This window comes from Mus caroli, chromosome 9 (assembly GCF_900094665.2).
Source record: "Mus caroli chromosome 9, CAROLI_EIJ_v1.1, whole genome shotgun sequence".
Taxonomy (NCBI): Eukaryota; Metazoa; Chordata; class Mammalia; order Rodentia; family Muridae; genus Mus; species Mus caroli.
The window spans coordinates 69,575,216-69,597,777 of NC_034578.1; the positions used below are offsets into that span (position 1 = coordinate 69,575,216).

Below are 22,562 nucleotides of genomic sequence, written 5' to 3' on the forward strand. Positions count from 1 at the left end.
AGAGAGAGACAGACAGAGAGAGACAGAGAGAGAGAGAGGAGAGAGGAGAGAGCTTGAGTGTGCACATGTGCACCCTAGTGTGTGTGTGTGCTTGAGTGTGCACATGTGTGGCCTAGTGTGTGTGTGTCTGTGTGTGTAGCACAGGACAACCTCACATTGCTCCTCTCCTTCAATTTGTGTAAGGCAAGGTCTTGTCCACTGCAGATGACCTGGGGGCTGGACATCTTGGGATTCCTTGGGATTCTTTTATTGCCGTCTTCCACTTGTCAGAACCTGGAATCCACACATGACTTTACCCGAGTTCTGATGATATAAACTCAGGTCCTCATGGTTGTGTTCCAGACACTTTAGCCACTGAGCCATCGCCTCAGCCCACTGAAAACTATTTATGTGTCATACGTTAGGTATTTTCTTACTGATCATATGAGCTATACGTTTACTGAGTGATCATTTATTAAAGCATCTGATTATTGAGGCTTTTATGTGCTGGACTTGAGAACTACCATCTGTGAATATAGTCTTGGTCAAGAACAATATATAACTAAGTTATAAATGTATTTTGTGTGTGATAATAAGGGTGTGGTGACATTGGTATAGCAGAGAAGAATTATACATCGTGATACCTTTGAATATTAAGATGGACTTTCCCCAAGAGAAGTCACTGAAGAATTTAGGGAATTGCATGTTAAGTTTGGCATGGATGATCCAAGTAGCATCATTGAGAATAGAGGTAAAAGGGGCAAGTCCAGAGCTAGTGGGGGCAGTAAGCAGTGTACAGAGTCTCGGTGATAAGAGGTGGCATGTGCGCACGCAGAAGGGGCTCCTTAGATGCCACACGTGCAGAACTGATGATCCTGGGGACCAGTTGAATCTGGAGAGATGAGGACTTAAGGCAGCACTACAACACTCCTTTCTTAAGTGAGCCAGCCATGTCCTAAGGAGCACGTAGAGAGGCAAGCAGCCTGGGAAGGAATATGTATTTGTTCACATTGATTTTGTGGCTGGAAGAGAAGGTTGATTGTTGGAAATGTTGATTTAAAAGTCAGATAGGATAGGGAGCCAGGTGGTGTGGCACACACCTTTAATCCCAACACTCAGGAGGCAGAGGCAGGCAGAGCTCAGAGATCAAGGCCAGCCTGGTCTACAGACGGAGTTTCAGGACAGCAAGGGCTACACAGAGAAACCCCATCTAATAAGGGGGGAAAAAGTTGGACAGGGAACCAGCTTGTGAGTTTGACATACTGACTTAAATATTTATGTGTCAGTGACAAATTGAAAGAATCCCCAGGTGATCTGTCTCACTGGAAGGGTATTTTTAAGAACTCAACACAGTCTTGTGTGGAAACTCTTAAAAGATGAAAACTCTAAATGTAGTAAGAGTGGCCTCTGAGACGTCCAGTGGCAGTTCTAGCTTTTACAGGCCACAAACAGCAGCAGCAGCAGGGGATGTCAGATGAATTACAGGAAATAATTGAGACTGTATGATTTTCCCCCTAGCATATAGAGTAGAAGAAGGAAGGAATCAAAATATTTCAAAGGTTTCAAGTGTGAGAGACTCAGGGAGCACACGTCACAGTTATGGTTTAAGATGAGAAGAAAAAAAAAAAAAAACCAGACTGTAAATGATATCACAGAAGACGAAGAGGCCAGAAGGCCCTCCTGCTCCTTGGCATTTCAGCTTGGTCCCCTTGTAACTGGTCAGGCTGCCAATCAGTAATTTTTATAAATATCCTGTTGCTTCACACTTAAACCTCAGTGTACTCTTAAACAGATCAAAGCCACAATTGCTTAGGCCTAGAGTAAGTCAGTCTTGGCCTGAATCTAACCTTTAAGGGGTTTATAATGCTCTATAAAGTGCAATTTGCCTGACATTTGGTACTTTTAAATGTTGAGTTAATGAATATAGAAAATTTAAAAGGTTTTGGAATCACCTGTATGGCCTAGGAGTTAACTCTCCTGTAGAAGGGTAGGACAGTGGACACCCTATCTAGGGGTTACAGAGCTGATCAGGACACTCAGAGAAAAGCCAGCAAGACATGCAAACATGGAACTCACTAAAACCCCTAGTAACACACGCTATCACATATGTTTTAGGGTTTAGTAGTAAGCATGCCCAGTATGAAGAACTGGCTTAGATGTCGGTGTGCTAAGACAAGTGAGCACTTTTGCTTTGCCCTGGAGCAAATGCGGATGCCTTAACAAAACTTACTAATTCATAGCATTGCGTAGCCTTAAAAGCACTAAACTGCCCATTCCTATTTCAGAGGCCTAAGTAGCTGTCTATAATCCTGTTCACCTCTAAGAATGTGTATGGTTTAAACAAATTCCTAAAAAGACTTTACTACCAGTTTATTCAGGCTTTGTCCCACACCTTTCTAAACCGCAATACCTGACTTAGAGTAGAATTATGTGAAGTGGGGGTAAACATGTAGTGTGGGGTAGCACAGCAGAGGAAGGAAAACCCTGTGCTATGCCCAGACTAGATAGGTTATGTCATCTCATTAAATCAGTGTGTGGGGCTGGGTTGCTGTTCCGTGGTAGAGGTCTTACCTGATTCCGTTCCCACTTCTGCAGATCCTACTCAGGAGTGTGGTTTTGGTAAAGTTCTCTGGGCCCTAACATTATGTACATGACAGCCATCGGCATTCCATAGCTCAGAGTACCCACGGAATTCAGTATTCTCCAGAAAGGTACCATAGCTCCTTTGCTGGGACTCTGACCTCTGCAGTGTGCTCCACTGAGACCTTTAAAGATGCATTTAAAAAACGTATCTTCAGATAACTGTGTTTTGTTTTGTGCATTAGGATTTTATTTTTGTCTTACACTATAAACTGTTTGGGGTATCTTTAGGTATATGGTGGAAACTACATAAATATTTGCTGAATTAGTTAGGAAATCACTCATTTGAATACATTTTTTCTTGAGATTTAAGTTTTTCCTAAAAAAAAAAAAGGGTCCTTTAAACTTCCTGTCATAGGGCTGGGATTGCAGCTCAGTGGTAGAGTACTTGCCTAGCGGGTGCAGGGCCCTGGGTTCAAACGCCAGCACCACAAATAAAGAAAACAAAAATGTGGGTGGGATATAACTTGTTCTTGAAAGTTTAGAGAGATAATGATGATAAAAATACAGGTATATATATTTATATATGTAAAAGACATACACTATGGGCTGGAAAGATGGCTCAGCAGTTAAGAGCACTGACTACTCTTCCTAAGATCCTGCGTTCAATTCCCAGCAACCACACAATGGCTCACAACCATCTGGAATGAGATCTGATGCCTTCTTCTGGTGTGTCTGAAGAGAGCAACAGTGTACTCACATATGTATAATAAATAAATCTTTAAAAAATAAAGATATACATAATTATCTTCTAATCTTATAATTAACACACCAGTCTTATCATCTAGCTTTATTTGTAAACTTCATAAGAGATGAATGTATTGTGTGACAGTTAAAACATTTTGATTTCGTTTCCAGCAACGTGAGCTGGAGGAATTGCAGCTACAGCAAAGGCGGCAGGGCTGCATCAATGAGATTATCGAAGAAGAGAGGCTGAGACTCCTCAAAGAACATGCTGCAAAGTTACTAGGCTATCTCCCCAAAGTAAGTGACACTGACCTTAGTGTGTGAGCCTCGTCCTTCTGGAGAAAACAACGGTGCTGAAGCGTGACTCTAGAGTCAGAGGGAGAAACTTCATGTGACTTTATGCTGTTGTTGGTGAAGAACTGGGACCCTGGCAGAGTTGATACCTATAGTCCTTTTTAAATGCCTCTATAGTAAGAGCTTGTCTTGGAACATTACTAGTGATCTGAGCTAGAGTTATCAAGATTGAGTATTTATTTATTTATTTATTTATTCATTTTACTTTTTGAGACAAGGTGTAGCCCAGGCTGTCCTGGAACTCCCTATGAAACCGAGGATGACCTTGAACTTGTGGTCCTCCTGCTTCTGCTCCTGAGGGCTAGGGCTGCAGGCTTGTGTTACTTTGCCAAGCTTCTGTGGTGCTGGGGATCTAACCTAGAGCCTTGCTAGGCAAGTGCTCTATGTAGTGACCTATATCCCCAGCCCCTGAACTAACACTTTTGAGGCTCTTCATTCTGCTTGTTGCATGGGAAATCTGAAAACAAACTACCCTAGAACAACTATAAAAGGGTAAACATGAAGATAATAAGAGACATGAAGCCTTGTCATGGGTGAAACACATGCTAGACATGAGTCTGAGCCAAGTCTGCTCTGTGGGAAACTGATTGTAAGTAGGTACTGGGCAGCCTCAACTGTTGAGAGCTATTCCAATAGGCGGTGAATTTTCATGTGTATTTGAGACACATTGTGACTGCTAATAATTAGCTTCCTTATCCATATAAAGATGGAGATTCATAAAGCCACAGTCCTTCAAATATATGAGTCATATTGCTTGAGGTCTTTATTGACTATGCAGAATCAAGTGTGTTCAGTCCCTAACCAATGAAAGAAAAAGGAAAATTATTAAAAGTTGCTAGCAGTAGTGTATTAAAGTCAGGTAGATTTAAATACACGATAGCCTGATGCCAAAATTCACCCATGATTGGTATATTTAATAAAACAGACTATATATATGCTGAGAGGGCCTTTGGATTTCAACATTTGAGTGGAGAAAATACTTCTGGAGGATAGCTGGGACCTGTTAAAGAGTAAAATTCAGTGTCTCAGAATGAGCCACAGACTGAGGCAGAAAGAGTGTGTCCGTACAGTAACCTAGCTTAGATCAGCCTGTAATGTAGGCAGTCACGGCTGTAGATAGAGCATAAGGCACAGCAGACCCTAGCACAGCTTAATACTCGGAGGTTGAGTAATCAGGAAATGGGGGCAGCTCAGTAATAGTCAGGATATACGTGAAGCCAGTCTTTCTGGTAATTTAAAATTAAGTTTCAATAATAGACCTCATTATCTGGGCTTCTTCATTAGCTTCATGTCTGTGTTAGTCCTAAGAAAATTCAGTGAAATACTCTAACGTTCAAAGTAACCAACAAAATGCTTCTTTGTAGGGAGTGTTTAAAAGAGAAGATGACGTTGACATGCTTGGTGAAGAGTTCAGGAAGGCCTATCAGAAAAGGGATGGAGTCTGAAGACAAGGCCTCAGCAAGGCCGGGCGAGACCTGGAGGTCTCAGATGCTGCCACTAGATGTCAGCGTAACTGCTGTTTTACAGTTGGTGACAGTAGGCCCTGGTCTAAATGCATGTTCTAAAATATCCTCCTATTTCATCATGTATACAGTTTGACAAAAATTAAACACATTAGTACTTTAACTGCAGAATTAGTCATTTTTACTTACTATGCATTCTATGATGCCATCATATCACAGAATTCCACAGAACCACAGAGGCCAAACACAGAAGCTCACTACTCAATGCTTCCGGTACTGCTGTCTCATCCTCCAGACAGTGCAGATGGTCTTCAACACACAGCTTTTTAAAATGTATGTATTCCCGACAACAGGATGATTATCATCATACGAGAACCCGATACTGGCTGTCTTCTATGATGTGTGTACTCATTACATTCCCACCATTGGCCCTTAATGGTTCCTTCTCCTCCTCAGCCTCCCAGACATTATCTTCTCATTTTTTAAAAGGTTTTCTTTTTTTTATTTTGTGTATATGGGTATTTGCATGTTCATATGTGCACCACATGTGTGCAATGTGCAAGGAGGCCAGAGGAGGGCATCAGATCTCTGGAATTAAGAGTTAGAGACAGCTGCCCTGTGGGTGTAGACGATCTACTGCACATATATCTCTCCAGTTCCCACCTCATATATACATCGTATATGAGATTGGGCGCGCGCGTGTGTGTGTGTGTGTGTGTGTGTGTGTGTGTGTGTGCTACTTTAATTTGGCTGAGGTTTATTCTCATTGTGGTTTTACTTCTTATTGCCCTGACAGTAATATTTTAACAATTTTTCACATACTTACTGGTTGGTTGCACATCTTTAAGAAATGTTTATTTAGGTCTTTTTGTGTTGTTTGTCTCTGTCCCTCTCCCTCCCTCCTTGCTAATGAGTTCATACTTGGTTTTCTGGGATTTTGTTTGTTTGTTTGTTTGCTTGCTTGTTGAGACAGGGTTTCTTTCTATAGCTCTGCCTGCCAAGTGCTGGAACTAAAGGCATGCCCCGCCATGCTGAGCTTATACATGTTTTTGGATTTTAACATTTTAAAACATATTCCATAGTTTGTTCCCTTTGATGTGCAGCTTTGTGATCATTACCTCTGAGGTCTTAAAAAAAAAAAAAAAACCATAAACTCTGCCTAGGTCTGTAGGCATAAATTTTTTGCAACCCACTTATAATAAGGGTTCCACCTCTCCTCTAGCCCACGCCCCAACAGAGGAGGTGGAAGAGGAAAGCTACTAGGATGTGGGGGAAGTGGACCTGTTCAGCAATAGTTCTTTGGGGGCAAGCTGGATCTTCTTTGGCAGCAGTTCATTCCTAGAGCAAACTCCAAATACAATTCAGCAGCTGCAGGCCAGACAGACAGACACCAGGCATGAACCAGCAGCTGTAGTCAATCTGGAAGAAACTGCCAGGCTCACCAACTGGCCTGAGGTGAGGCTGCTGAACTGGCAAGCTGCCACAGGAACCTCACGAGCAGTTCTTGGGCAAGTTTCTCTCAATGATGGTGTTATCACAAATTGAGCTCAACAAAGCTATGTAAGGTGAACCAGTACGTGTGTGTCGTTACCAACTCAGAGCTCCTCTCCCACTGTCTGGGGGGCTATACCCCTCCATCACAGCTCCTTTTTCATATTTGCTATATCAAAACATCTTTTCACCTGTCTCTGCTTCAGGAAAATAGTCTTTCACATGTTTGCTTTATCAAGATATCCTTTTGTCTGTGTGCCCCAGGAAAACATCATTTGACATAACTAATTTTCCAAAGAACTGTAAGTTTCCACATCATAAAGTCAACATGGTGGCACCTTCTGCTATCGTCTAGTACCTACCCCCTTTGCTAGGACCACAGTTAGTAGGACCACAGTTAGTAGGACCACAGTTAGTAGGACCACAGTTAGTAGGACCACAGTTAGTAGGACCACAGTTAGTAGGACCACAGTTAGTAGCCACAAGTCTTGTCGTCAGCTTTGAGTTGAACACTTTGGTGATATATGTGCTTATAGTTCCTTGGCAATTACAGAATCGTTTTCTCTATTTCTGAAGAACATTCTGGATATTTCCACAGGGACCACAGTGAGACGACAGACCTCTTTGGGCAGTATGTAAGACAGTTTTCTAATTCATAAACATTAAATAGCTATTTACTTCTCTCAAGTTTCTGTCGTCAATATTTTGTAGTTTTCAATACAGCCATCTTCAATCTCCTTGGTAAAATTTAGTCTAAAATGTTTTTGTTAGATTCTACAAATGGGGCTACTGTAGATTTTTCTCTGATATTTTGCCACTGATGTATAAAAATGTCACTACTTTGGCTTGTGCTATGCTAGGGACTGGATCTGGGGTCTCATACATGCTCTGTAAGTGCTCTGCCGCTGAGCTACAGCTCAAGGCTGTCACTTGTGCTGATGGTCTCCTGATGTGTATGTATTGGTTTTGTTACCTTGTAACTTTACTCAGTTGGTTTGATCTGAACCATTTTTGATAATGGACAATCCAACTTCTTTGTTCCCAGCCTTCCTATTTTTCCTTCTCTTGCTGGTTATATCTGATTAGCATTTCTGCTAAGATTTAAAAAATAGTTTACATGTGTTTGCCTGCATATATGTGTACTAGATGTATGCAGTGCTCAAGAATGCCTCAAGACGGCATCATAGCCTCTGGAACTGGAGTTACAGATGACTGTTGGGAACCAAACCTGGGTACTCTGCAAGAGCAACTAGTGCTCTTTGGGGGAGGTTTTGGACAGGGTGGAGACAGAGTTTCACTGTGTGGAACTGGCTGTCCAGGCTAACTTCGAACTCACAGAGATCTTCCTGCCGCTGCCTCCGGAATGCTGGGATTAAAGGCATGTGCTCTCTGCCTAGCAGTTGCTCTTAACTGTCTGATTTCAGGTCTTATAGGGATGGCCAGCCTGGGACGTGATTAATGCAGACCACTACAAATAGCAAACTTAAAATGTTATACAAAATTCGTTTTTTTAATTTGTAATTCTGCTGCATAGTCTTTCAGTATGAACTCTGTAGATCAGAATATCATGTCACAATATAAAAGGATTGGATACACAGATACATGGGCTAAGCTTCAACTTTTCCCTGTTCAGTGTGTTGGCTGTGGGTTTGTCATATATGACTCACGTTACAGCACATTCCTTCTGTAACCTACTTTGCTGACAGTTTTGTCATGAAGTGTTGCTCGGTCTTGGGCTTTTCTCTCTACTGAATTTACAAACCTTTTCTTCGTTCTGTCAGTGTGACATGCTTACTGATTTGAATGTCAAGTCATCTAGGTTGAATCCTACTGCATCATGATGAGGGATCTTTTGATGTATTGAAGTTGTTTGCTGGTGTTCTGGGGAGCATTTCTGCATCTGAGTTGATCAGAGACACTGGACTATGGGAGTTGTTGGCTTGGTTTTGTTTGTTGCTCTTGCATGATTTCGGTATCAGGATGAGCATCTTGAATGTGGAAATGTCTTTGTCAGTGTTTTGGAATAGTTTGAGAAGAACTGCCAATCTTTAAATGTTTGGTAGAAGCTGGCAGTGAAGCCATCAGGTCCTGTGTTTTGCTTTGAGGAGACTTCATTTTTTTAAATATTTATTTTTATTTTATGTGTATCCCTGAGTGCATGTCTGTGTATCCTGTTTGTGCAGAGGTCAATGGAGGCCAGAAAAGGGCCTTGAACCCCTAGAGCTGGAGTTAAAGGTGGCTGTGAGCAGCCCTGTGGGTGCTGGGAACTGAATTTGGGTCCTCTGCAATAGTAGCAATGCTCTCCTTAACCACTGTGCCATCACACCAGCTCCCAATAGAACTTTTTATTATGGATTTGATCTACTTGATCTCCCTTCTTACTATGGGTGTGTTCAGGTTTTTCTATCTTAGTTAATTCTTGGTAGTATATCTCCAGAAATTAAACATTCTGTGTTATCCAAATTGTTCATAATCACTTATACTTATGATCCTTTGTGTATAAGTACAGTTAAGTGTGTCCCTGTTTCCATCTCTATTTTCTCTCCTGTGTGCACAACCACTGAACAAGAGAATACACACATAGCCCCTGGTCCCAGCCTGCATCACTGCTGTTGGATGCAGCAACCGTGCACAGCACACAGGCCTGCAGGCAGACTCAGCAGCTGCAGCTGGAGATCTCCAGAATCTTGCCCTGCCATCTTCTCTGTCCTCTCCCAGGTCTAGTAGGTCATAAAAAATAATTAAAAGTCGAAGTCTTGCTTCCTTATTTGATAACTATTAATGAAAAAGGAAGTCAGGCCAGAGTTGCAGTCTGGCTTTGTCTTCCAACATCCTCCCAAACATTCTGTTTATTTCAACAGGTCATTATCTAAATCTTTTATTTCACAAATGTTCTTATTACTCATGAACAGTAAGAAGACTACACTTGATATCAAATGAGCATCCCATTGCAGTTGCTCACTCATGAACTGCCCCACTCAAGAGCCTTCATAAACTCCTCCTCGCTGAAAGACAGCATCTTGGCAGCTTCAATATGCATCTGTTTTTAAAAAATATATATTGTTCAATTTAGAGATGGATACACAACAAAAGAAAATTTGTGTTAATATGCTATCAAAAAATAAGCTATTGTTGGATTATATATACTAACCATGCAAGTGTAACACTTTAAATGGTATTACATGAAGACCAAGCTACTGTTAAAAGAATAAATTGATATCATTATACTTGATCTTTGTAACAAGAGAGAGAGCTGTGAATTGTCTTTTTTTCATGTTTCAAGAAAGATACAATGTGTTTTAGAATTACTGCTCAAAGTTTGAAGAGGAAATTAATCCACTAAAAATAGTCATTTCATGAGTGGTACTTTCTGTAGTTGGGAGGGACTATATATACAAATATATCTGTGTGCGTGCGTGTGTATTTTAAACCAGTGAACCTCACTATGTATTACACAGATGTGACTTCACACGTATACAGTGCATCTTTAGATACAATTTTATGTGTAAGATTATAAACAAAGTAAAAACAAACTTTTCGGTAGAAAGGTCTGTCTGTAGCGTATCTAAGATATAGATAGCGTCTATTGTTAGACTCACCTTCTGCCTTTTCAAAATGTCAATTAATTTCAACTGCTTCTTGAACCCTATCATTAATTCTCCTTTTTGTCTTTCTAGTTTTTTGTTTTCTGATTTCAACACTTCAATTTTTTGATGGTCTTCATTTGTAATATCCTATGAAAGCAAATAAAAAAAATTAGTTGAAATATAACATTGTTGTTTATATTACTAAATAATTTCAGTCAGCTCTTTAAAAATATTTTTAAAATTAACTTTCAATTCTAAAAAAATCTATAAACCTAAACTTGACAGAACATAAGACTTTTCAGTAGCAGAATTTGCACATGGTATGATCGTTTGAGGTAAGAGCCACATATTCCACTATCATCCCTAGCAGGATTTTCCACAGTACAGGTTTACAGTGGTCCTGCTGGGCTCAAGACAGAGAACAGGACTGTGAGATACTGCATCAAGTTGGAGATCCAAGAACGAGCCCCACATTTTACCCACACACTTTTTTTAAAGCACTGGCAGACAGCAGTATCATGTCCGCAGTGAGAGTCTCAGAAGCCGGTGAAAGACTTATTCCGCAGAGCTGGTCAGAGAACTCATCCGCAGCAATAACAAGGACAGCAAATCTGAACTCTCAGAAAAGACGGAACAGTAGACGTTACTAGGTCCTGGAAGGCTCTGTGCTTGCAGTACTGAAGAGAAGGTTTCACAAAAGGAGTCAGACAGCAGAAGGAGCTAAGATTCCACACACACTTCTTAAAAGGGGAAGCCAGGCATCTTCTGTTCGGGTTCAGCTCTAGAGACATGTGAGGGGTGGAAGAAGATAATCCACAGAAACAGTAGCCACAAGAAATCAGTCTCTCTCCGTCGCATGACTGTACAGTTGTTCCTCAGCCAGACTTAGGAAGAGGCAAGACTACATAATGGCAAAAGGGTCTGTTCTCCAAGCTGGCTGTGATAATTACATGTGTATCAAACATCAGCATGCCTAAGCCTAAGAAGCAAAAATGAACAGATTCAAGGAAGATCACTACGATAAATGCAGAAAGTTCAGTATCTTACTTTCAGTCACGCATGGTCACCAGACAGATCAATAAGGAAACGGGGGACTGCAGATAAGTTGGAACTAAGAAAGATATTCCTCCCAACAAGAAGGGAATATAGTTTTCTCAAATGCAACCAGGTCATTTTCCATAGTAAATCATGGTGGATCATAATTTTTAACAAGTTTAAGGAGACTGGAACCATGCAGTGTCTTCTGTAACCATAAATTGAAGCTAGAAATTAAATATGTGTAAACTAAGCACACACTGAGTCAGCTTTCTGGCCTATAGCAAAATGCTCGAGACAACCTGCAGAAGGCTTGCTTTGCTCGGCCTCAGCAGTTTCTGCCCACGTTCCCTGGGCCCAGTGCCTTAGGCCTGAGGAGCAGACTGTCATGGTGAAAGCACACAGCAGAGGACACCGGGCTTTAAAGAAGCCAGGAAGCAAAGGGAAGAAAAGGGCTCAGTTCCCAATATTTCCTTCAAGGCCACACCCCTCAATGGCCTAATGTCTTTCCACCAGGGCCCATCTTCTAAAAGTTTTACCACTGCCCAGTAATGCAGACACAGGGATCAAGCAAGCCTTCAATGTAAGCTTGTGGGGACATCCAAGAACCAAAACCTCAAACTACCAATTTTCAAAAAATATTAGACAATTACTCAAGCACCAGCATCTACAGGAGAGAATATGACACTCATGGGTGGGATGCTCACACGGTGACACAACGAAGATCAGATGAGCTCAAATCAACCCAACCTTTCCTAATAGCAAAGAGACACCTGAAGCTAGCAGGAAAAGAAATGGTAAATTTGAGAGCATATATAAGTGAACTAATAGATCAAAGAAACAAAGTTTGCTCTGTGACTATCAACAAACCTTTAGGTGCAGTGGCAAAAAAAAAAAAAAAAAAAAAAAAAAAAAAAAGGAGGACTGAAGTACATGAAACCAGGAATCACAGAGTGGCCATTTCAGCTGGTTTCACAGAAATAAAAAGGATCGTATGATTATAACGTTATGTGACCTAGATAATATTAATTCATATAATCTCAATTCACCAAAACTTAAAGATTTCAGAGATTTAGGAGTTTGGATCACTAATGAAACTTTCAAAAAAGAAGAGAACCAGAAGGCTTGACGAGAGAGTTCTACCATATCCTTAAATACTTGACACCATTTTCTCACAAGTACCCCAAACTAAAATGACAGAATACTTCTGTATTAGTATTTTGTTAGAACAAAAAAACTCTTGAGGCTGAGTAACTGTAGAGAAAAGGTTCATTTTTTTTTTTTAATTAAAAATATTTTTATACCAACTAGTTATCCAATACCAAATGGCCAGCCTGGTCCTCAAAACTTACCAGAAGTAACAGACTAAGAAGGTTTAGGAATATATATATATATATATATATATATATATATATATATATATGTATGTAAGTACAGTGAATGAAAAGAAGCCACAAAATTCAAAGAGATCAAGGGATGTGTGGAGAGGGGGAAGGGAAGTGAGAAATTATGTAATTATCTCATAATTCTCAGGGAAACATTCATAAACCAAAGTCAAACTGAAGCCATTAAAAGAAAACCTCCGATCCGCACCACTGATAAAATCTGATGGAAAGCAAACTCAACAGTACATTAAGAGAATGACAGATAATGACCAAGTGGGATCTACTGCCAGGACAAATGATGGTTCAACACAAAATCTCAATGTTAATATGCTAATATTCCACACTCACAGGGTAAAGAGAAAAACTTTTTTAGTATCTCTGATGATACTAAAAAAGGAGTCAATTAGTTTTTCATGAAAAAAAGTATCAAATAGAAGGAAACTAACCCCAGATAAAGGCCACAAAAAAAGGAGGACTGAAGTACATGGAACCAGGAATCACAGAGTGGCCATTTCAGCTGGTTTCACAGAAATAAAAAGGATTGTGTGACAAAAAGCCCTCAGCTCACACACAGGTGGTGAGGACTGAAAGCTCCGGTGTTGGTCAGCATCGAGGCAAAGGCAGCAGCTTCTATCACTTCTGCTGAATGCAGCACTGGAAGACATCACCCAAGCAACTGGGACAGAACAAATGACATCCACAATGGAAAGGACGAAAACTGCTCATAGATGACAAGACTGCAACTGTGGAAATCCGTACGGATTTCTAAGAAAATCATCATAACCAAGAAATGGATTCGGCAAAGCTGTAGGCTACAAAAGCAACAGACAAAAGGGTTCCTTTCACAGACTAATATTGGGCAGCTCAAAACAAATCAAATATTTATTATATATTTAGAATTGGAACAGTGTATCATTGGCAATAAACACTCGCGTGCACACATGCACACACGCACACACACACACAGGCTGCAGGGTTCCCTCGTACCGTTTTACAAGAGACAATCTTTTCCTGACTGCTTGACACCTGTGTATGTGAGGGTTTATGAGGGGTCCATACCATTCACCTATATTTAATTTTCTTTTGTCTTCTTGTGTTTATTTCTCTGTGTTTTTAGTGTTGTTCCTATGTTTGAATGTTTTGTCTCCATGGAGTCTGTGTACTGCAGACATGCTGGGTGCCAAAAGGCCAGAAGAAGGTGTCAGTCCCCCTGGAACTTGAGTTATAGTTGGCTAGAAGCTGCTGGAAACTGAACTTGAGTCCTCTGCAAAAATAGTATATACTCCAGATACATGCGTGTGCATGTGCGTGTGTGCACGCACGCTGAATGAATAAAGACTCTGAGTAAAAAGGCTGAAGGTATAAAACTCTTAATGACACTGGATTTAGATGACACCAAAGGAAAATAAATTGGACTTTATCACACAAAGGCCACAGAGTACACAATAAACATTGAAAAGGCAGTCGGCTGAATGTGAGAAGATATTTACAAGCCACATATGCACAGGCTTAATGTCCAGAATATACATACAATAAAATGTAAAAATTAACAAAGGACTTGACCAGATGTTTCTTTAAAATGAACAAATGGTTACTAAATACAAGATGCTGAACACATTACTTATAATTAAGGATGTGGGAATTAAAACCTCAATGAAGCAATCAAAACCCATTAGGATGACCGGTATCAATAAAAATCAAAATGACTCATGTTGATGATACGGGGACTCTTGGTCATTTCTACAAGTGGAAAGGTGAAATGGCACAGCTGCTATTGAAACCAAATGATCCTCACCTCTGATCAGGTCTAGGCACTCCAGATAGCACCCAACAGCACACAACCCAAGTGCCCCCCGGGAGAAGAAAAACAAGAGAAGATCCGAGTATGACGGGTTTTTATTGAGCCTTCCAAAGAAGTTACAGTTGAAAAGATGGAACAACCCCGAGAACACTCTTTTAAGCAAGCAAACAAACAAAGCTAATCAAAAAGAAAGCTATGTGATTCTACTCAGCAATGAGGCACATACAGACGTCAGATTCACAGGATCAGAAACTGAATGGTGGCTGCGCGGGCCTGGGAGTCGGGCTACTGCGTTCCCACTTTTCCATAATGAGAAGCATAAAGGCAGACTGCAAAACCATAATAAAGATTTTACACTTAAAAATGTGTAAAAAGAGTGTAAATTCTATGTATAGTTAACCATAATAAAAAATAGTGCACTAATGAGGAGAGAGAGTGTGATAGCTGCTGAAAGTTCTGTAGGTTATCTGTGAAATTCTTCCTGTGTCATCCGAATACAGATAATGGTACGCTAAAGACGCGTAATAAATACTGACATGCACCAAAAAAGTGCAAATGAGCCAGGAAAAGGAATTCTGTGGTTGGTAACAGACAGGCCGTCCATATAAGAAATAATATTAAGAGAGCTGAGTCCTAAAAAGCCAACCTCAGCTCTGTAATCTACAAGTCATAAAGCAGTGAACAGGGAAAGGACAGAAGACAGGGCAGAGGTGACATTAACTGAGCAGAGTTGAAGCTGCTGGGATACCAAGGCTTCCCAGAGCACAGGCTACATCTGGGAAGAAAAGAGTTATTTTCAAAGTGGCCAATTCACCAAGAAGACACCAATGTTCTCTCTAGTGACAGCTCTGACAAACAGGATGGAGATGCAGATAAGGCTGAAGAGGAAGCTAACACAGCCACAGTTTCCTTTATACTCCTCTTTTACTCCTGATGTAAATATACAGAAAATTGTGAAGGTGCCACACACAGCAACTGTCACGCAACAACTTTACATGGCTGACATCTGAGGACTACTCCATCCAGCAAAGGCAGAAAGCACATGAGACTAACATTTACCAACTTAAGCTATATTATGGATCATAAAACAAGCCTGCACAAATCTATAAAGACCATGTGCTCTCTATCCATGATGAGATTAACCTGAAATCTCCAAGAAAGGTATCTGGAGAGGGAGGGAGATACCCTCATATGTGGAAATAGAGGGGCAAACTTCTAAGTAATGTTTGTGTTCAAGGAGAAAACAGAAGGAAAAATCAGTGTTTTAAATAGCATAATGAAAATTTTTAAAATAATCCAATTTGTGGGAAGTAGCCAACAGAATACACACAGTAAAGTTCCCAGGTAAGTTCTTACAGTAGACAGAAGGAAAAGTTTCAGTGCAGTTTCCATGTCCATGTGGAAAAATTAACAAAAGAAAAAATTGAAAAAAGAAATTGGCCGGGCAGTGATGGTACACGTCTTTAGTCCTAGCACTTGGGAGGCAGAGGCAGGCAGATTTCTGAGTTTGAGGCCAGCCTGGTCTACAGAGTGAGTTCCTGGACAGCCAGGGCTACACAGAGAAACCCTGTCTCAAAAAGAAAAAAGAAATTGAACCCAACATAGAGAATGAAGGGAATAAAAAGGCAGAATGGATATCACTTATATACTTTAAATAACTACAGAAAATGGAGCTGGAGAGATGGCTCAAAGGTTGAGATCTCTTGCACAGGATCTGGGTTCAGTATGCAGAATTCATATGTGGGCTCACAACCACCTGCAATCTAGGTGCAGGATATCTGACACCCTTTTCTGACCTCTATGGGCACCTGTACACACATGGTATTTACATATACTCAGACAAGCATACATAAAATAAGTAATTTTTCTTACAGATCTAGCCATCTGATACCTGAAAGGGCAGGAATATCTAGAATCTATAAATAATGCAAAAAACTTACAGTCTGAAAATCTCAAATCATATTATTATGAAAACTACATAGGGAATCCCATCTCACCCAGTCAGAACTGACACCATCAAGACCAGTGCTGGTGAGGACTCGGGGAAGAGGGGCTTATTCACTAGCTGGTGGGAATGGAAACTGGGAAGGCAATATGAAGGTTTCTGAAGAGACAAACATATATTTACCATGTGACCCACATGTACCACACTGGGTATCTATCTGAAGGAATCTAAGTTGGCAGTTGCGTGGATAAAGGCAATGGGGGACAGTATAGACGGATGAGAGCACGCAACTGCAGGTCGTCAGAACAAGTGAGACAGACCAGGCTCAGACAATATTGCTGCTTTCTCTCATAGAGACTCCAGGTTTGCATATACATTTGTATGATATTCAAGCAAAGTGGAAGCTGCCTGAAGGGAGGAAGGGGACAGTAGATGAGGAGAAACAGGGCACAGTAGGAAGGGGGCTGAGTAAACTATGATCTGTGTGAAACCACAGGTTAATGGCAACGTCCTAGTGGAGCATCACTGAGTGCTGCCTGAACATGGCGGCTCCTGTCTCAGTCCCAAGCTGTAACTGTCAAACTCAATCACATTTTACTCCAAGCATGTGCAGGCTTATGCTACACTAGTTATATCCTGAAAGTATGAAAAATATACTTAAAACAGGCCAGAAATTGTTAGACATATGTAGAGTATCATTTTAAAAGCAAATGTAGCTTTAAATGCTTTAGAAAACAAAATTTAAAACCAATGCTCTAAGGTTCAACTTCAGCTAGAGACAAAAGAGCAAACTGAAACCCAAACAAGAAAGCAGAAGCGAAAGGGAGTTGTCAGGGAAACAGAAAACAGACTCAAGGCAAAACAAAAGCTCATTCTTTGACAAGAGTAACTGATAGCTCATCAATAAGATGGGTGGAAGAAAAACCTTCCCAGTGCGAGTCAGTCCCCACTCCTTGCTGAGTGCACGCTTCCAGTCCCAAGCGAGCCCATCAGTGAGTCCACTGTGTTCAGGTCAGGAAGGACAGTCAGCACAGTGGGACCTCTACAAGGACCTGGACAAGACATAGGATCTTTCTGGGCAATGAAAATGTAAGAGCCAAGATCCAAACTATACATATACAATCTACATTTCACCACGTTTCAATTACATCATTAAACAAATAGTCAACTTTGTGTTTCTCTCTAGGTCCACTTTCTCACTCACATGCATTCACTCGTTTCCTCATTTCGCTCACGTTTAGTCCCTTACAGAACTCAGCCTCCTCACTAAGCACCATACACAAGCACGTCTAAGGTGACGCTCAGCTGTTGACGCGGCGTACATGAACAGTTCTCACAGAACCGCACCTCAGCGACGCTCAACCGCAGTGGCCACTTTATGCCACCCCTTGTGCCTCTCACTTAGCTGCTGCTCCTGCAGACTCGTAAGTCGTGACCGCCCATCTCAGATTCCTCAGCATAGCTTTAACAATACAGTATCAAAATTATTCATAAAGTTTGTTCCTCAGTTCTCAAATTTGCAATGCTCCTGCTCATCTTCACTATTGGCCTACTGGCATGTACCACAACTGTCCTTCCCTAAAACTATTCAAGACTTCCTTATTTTAGTAATGGCAGCACCGTGTTAAACAAACAAACAATCCTGAGCTGGTAAGTGGATAAGTGGCTAAGACTGCACAAACTGCTCTTACAAAAGACCCGATTTCAGTTCCCAGCACCTCCATCAGGAAACTCAAGACAGCCTGTAGTTAACTCCAGCTCTAGGGATCCAATAGTTTCATCTGGTCTCCTCAGCCACCTGAACTCATGTGCATATAACCCCCACCCACAGACATACACACATGCACTTAATTAAAAATAAATCTTTTGGGGCTGGAGAGATGGCTCAGCGGTTAAAAGCACTGACTGCTCTTCTGAAGGTCCTGAGTTCAAATCCCAGCAACCACATGGTGGCTCACAACCATCTGTAATGAGATCTGATGCCCTCTTCTGTGGTGTCTGAAGTCAGCTACAGTGTATTTACATATATATAATAAATAAATCTTAAAAATGAATGAATAAATAAATAAATCTTAAAAAAAACAATACCTCAGGTTTCTCCCTTGCAAAGCCCATATCCAGTCCTTGTGATTTTCTCTCTTAAATGCAATTTTTGATACTCAAATCATTTCCATTTTTGCTACAATCAGTCAGCCCAGCCTACACTGTCTCTCTTTGCCTGTATTCTAGTTAACCAGCTCACCTGCATTCATTTGTGCCCTCTGCAACAGTTCCCTCTCTACAGAGCAACTACAGTTGATCTGCCCTGCTCTGTGAATGAGTTCCAGAAGCCTCAGGCGTGGCCCAGTGAGTCACGTGAACGACTTCTGTCCTCTCTAATGTTCATGGCTTGTCTCCTACTGCCTCCTTCACATCTATGATTGCCTTGCTCTTCTTTCTTGCCACACAGCCATTTCTACACACTATTCCTTCTGTTCATAATCTTTTCTCTTGGCACCTAACTGCTACTGATGATTCCAGTATAACCTTAGATTACATCTAGGAAGCAAATGCCATGGTCTGGCTACCTGCTCAGAACACCATGTTCCCTCCACAGCTGTGCATGATTAGCTTTGCCTGGCTGCTAACCTAAGTATCCAATTTCTGCACTCCATCAACTTGGGTATATTCATGCAAGAACTACATTTGATTCTTGACTATCTACCTACAACCTCCAATAGACCTCTGGGTGGCATAGTACCTAAAAGGACCTCTGAAATATTTCTAAATGAATTGATAAAGAATCAGAAATGATCACTTTCTAAATGAAGTAACAAGGACTTTGCTTCCAAATTTCAAACAACCATTTCATCAAATATCCCGCTTCTAATATTTGACAACTCCTTCCCTCAGAAGGTCCCACAGTTACAACTATCCAGACGTGGAGGACACAGTCATAGACAAGCCATTTAGGAACAGTTACGATCACAGGGAGGCTGGGCATGGTAGCACACCCCTCTAATTCCAGCACTTGGATGGCAGAGGCAGCTAGATCTCTGTGAGTTCGAGGCCAACCTGGTCTACAAAAAAGGAGTACAGGACAACCAGGGCTTGTTACACAGAGATACCCTGTCTCAAGAAGAAGAAGAAAAGAAGAAGAAAAGAAGAAGAAGAAGAAGAAGAAGAAGAAGAAGAAGAAGAAGAAGAAGAAGAAGAAGAGAAAAGAGAAGCATCCAGAGAGGGTTTGGATTGAGTCACTGGACACTGGATAAGTACGAGGACCATAGTCTGGATCCCTGGCACCCATGTAAATCATTGCCAGTGCAATCCTGGAGCAGTCTATTCGGGTTGATGAAAGGAACGGGGCAGTTCTTGGTTCAGTACAAGACCCTGTCTCAACAAATAAGGCAGAGTGATTGAAGAAGATGGAGTGTCAACCCTGGCCCCCAGGGTCAACCTCTGGCCTTCAATACACATGTGTGTATATACATTTGTACATATAACACACACACACACACCCAGCCTTACACTAAAATAATAATAATAATAATAATAATAATAATAATAATAAAGATTCCTGTAACCCTTCATCTGGTTTAGGCTGACTGACTTCAGTTCAAAAGGTTACCTTTACCTTAAAATCCAATTTTCTGTTTCCTAGCATCTGTGGAAAATAACTTTGTCATTATTTTAAAAACAAATCTTTAACTTTCTGATGACTGTGAGAGAATCTTGTTCCATTTTAAGGAAACCTTACTATTTTCTTGTCATGTTTTAAACATAAGGACCTGAAAGTTTTAATTTACCTAATCACATGTCTAAAAAGAATAAGAAGATATAAAGGTCTCACCAAAGAATACATACACACAGATTAAATGCTAAGAAAAAACAAAGCCACTGTGGAGCCTAAACATCCCCAGTGACAAATCCTAAAAATATGCAAATAGGTAAAAGAGTCGAAAGTCTTTTCTCTGGTTTTGAGATGAGGTCTCACTAAAAGCTTTTGAAATTTGAAATAAGTTGTGTCAATCTTGCACATATCCACTTTTTCATATACCAAGGTTTTATTACTTGGATTTTCAAGATTGCTAGATACAAGGAAAGTTGCCTATTGCCAAGAAACCAGTTTCCCTTTCTATTTTCCTAACATGGGGTGTGGGGGAGAAATCAGACCAACAACTAAATCAGCAAGTTACTCTCCTTGACTTTCTTATCTGAACAGCGTGCTGAGTGTTGGTACGTGAGGATGACTTATCTCTCGTAGATCATCTCTGATGACCTTTGAACATGGAACAAGCGGTCCCGCAGCATGAGGGGCCTCAGATGGACTCACTGAAATTCTCTAGTTAAGGTGCCGTATGCTGGCTCCTGGTACTTGTGTCAGAAGACTAGCCAAAGTCTCTGTTTCTAGCCAGTGTTACTGAGAAAATCCAGAATGCACCATCAGCTATGAAACGAGGCAGTTTCTAAGTCATTGGGTTTTTTTTGTTTTTTTTTTTTTTTCTGGTTTTTTTCTATGAATGCAAGCTTTATTATTAATGTACCTTCTTCCGTAGACAGACCCCTGCCCCAACAAAGAAGTTGAAAAGTCAGACATCCTCTGACATGCCATCTCTGCTTCGGTACCCAGAAGAGAGCTTGAGCCTCTTCAAGGCTTCCAACGCTTCGGAGTGTCCAGGGTCATTCTGAGAGCACTCCTTGGAGTTCTTCTGCCTGGCAGTCCTTCTTGTTGTACAGTAGTGACAGCGAGTTATCCAACCCTTGACACCCATCAAAAACCGTCTGTGCCTCATCTCTCTTTGACGCTGAGTGAAGAACCAGGATCTGATGACTTCTTTCCACAGTTTGAGTTCCTCAGCCAAGGCCTGCAGAGTGTCCTCCTGAGGGTAATGGTCTGTCTCGACGTGCTTTCTTAGCTTCTGGAACTGCTCATAGGTCAACTTAAAGGTCCTTCTATCCTTTAAGTACAGATAATGAATTGTCTTCATCTCAATTTCTTCCATCATGACGCTGCTCACTTGAGTTCCCTCCTTCAGTTTGAGGCTCTTCTCTCTAAGTCATTGTTAAGGTACTGATTGTCCTAAGGAAGCAATCCCATCAGGTTGATACAGAACTCACTTTATAGAACAAACAAAAGGCCCTCACGTCCGTGTCCACCTCCTCTCAGGCAGCAGACATCAAGGCACTGACTGAGGACTCTGCTGACACGCCTGTAACCCTTACCACCAAAGATGAGAGTGCCATTTTCCAGCCTCACCCTAACCTGAGGAGATGCTCCAAGGCCAAGGCCTACGGGTCTGAATTTCACAAAAAGCCTCTAGGTGCTCAACGCTCAGAACTGTGGCCCCGTACTACAGCCCCTCCCTACGTGTGGCAGAAACCTGAGGTTCAGAGAAGAAGGTAGCAGGTGAGATATGAAAGATGCGCTCTTTTCCCTTTGTTTATCCACAAGTTCAGAAAGAATCTGGCATAGAACATGGGCCACTCTAAAGATATGAAGATAAGAATAAGATAAGATAAGAATAAACCCTCCAAAGTTGTACAGTCACTCAATTACAACAACAGCCAAACCATAAAGTTCTAACTAGTGGAAATGTCCTACTCTTGAACATTCAACATGACATGAAGAATTTTAATTTCAAAAGTCCTGTTTTCTGGGCTGGTGAAATGGCTCTGTGAGTAAAGGCTTAACGTGTAAGCTTTGCCACCTAAGTTTGATCCCTCAACTGCATAGAAAATGTAGGAGAGAACCAACTCCATGAAGCTGCCCTTTGACCTCCCCAGGAGTACCATGGTATGTGTGCCCCAGCCCACTCCACACATCTCTCACCCCACTCACCCCCTCCCTGCAACGAGTAAACAAACAATGGTTTCCACTGCTTCCAGAGGGTGAGCACTCCCTAGGTGAGCACTCTCCCAAGGGTGGGCACTCCCTAGGTGAGCACTCTGGGGGTGAGCACTCCCTAGGTGAGCACTCCCAAGGGTGAGCACTCCCAAGGGTGGGCACTCCCTAGGTGAGCACTCCCAAGGGTGAGCACTCCCAAGGGTGGGCACTCCCTAGGTGAGCACTCTGGGGGTGAGCACTCCCTAGGTGAGCACTCCCAAGGGTGAGCACTCCCAAGGGTGAGCACTCCCTAGGTGAGCACTCTGGGGGTGAGCACTCCCTAGGTGAGCACTCTGGGGGTGGGCACTCCCTAGGTGAGCACTCTGGGGGTG

General features: G+C 41.5%; 2 protein-coding genes across 4 annotated transcripts in view; one reads left to right on the forward strand and one right to left on the reverse strand.

Annotated features, from left to right (window-relative positions):
• Positions 1 to 5,286, forward strand: part of Mns1 (meiosis specific nuclear structural 1) — a 20,391-nt gene extending 15,105 nt beyond the window's left edge. Inside the window, exons 9-10 of the mRNA XM_021172507.2 lie at positions 3,478 to 3,603; positions 5,025 to 5,286. Of these exons, the coding sequence (XP_021028166.1) occupies positions 3,478 to 3,603; positions 5,025 to 5,105 (207 nt within the window). The 3' untranslated portion in view covers positions 5,106 to 5,286. The remainder of the gene's footprint in view (positions 1 to 3,477; positions 3,604 to 5,024) is intronic.
• Positions 5,287 to 9,478: 4,192 nt separating this feature from the next.
• Positions 9,479 to 22,562, reverse strand: part of Tex9 (testis expressed 9) — a 56,135-nt gene continuing 43,051 nt past the window's right edge. For all 3 annotated transcript variants that reach the window (XM_021172496.1, XM_029481054.1, XM_021172495.1), the window contains 2 exons: positions 10,214 to 10,348; positions 9,479 to 9,654 (listed from right to left, as the gene is read on the reverse strand). In XM_021172496.1, the coding sequence (XP_021028155.1) occupies positions 9,577 to 9,654; positions 10,214 to 10,348 (213 nt within the window). In that variant the 3' untranslated portion in view covers positions 9,479 to 9,576. The remainder of the gene's footprint in view (positions 9,655 to 10,213; positions 10,349 to 22,562) is intronic.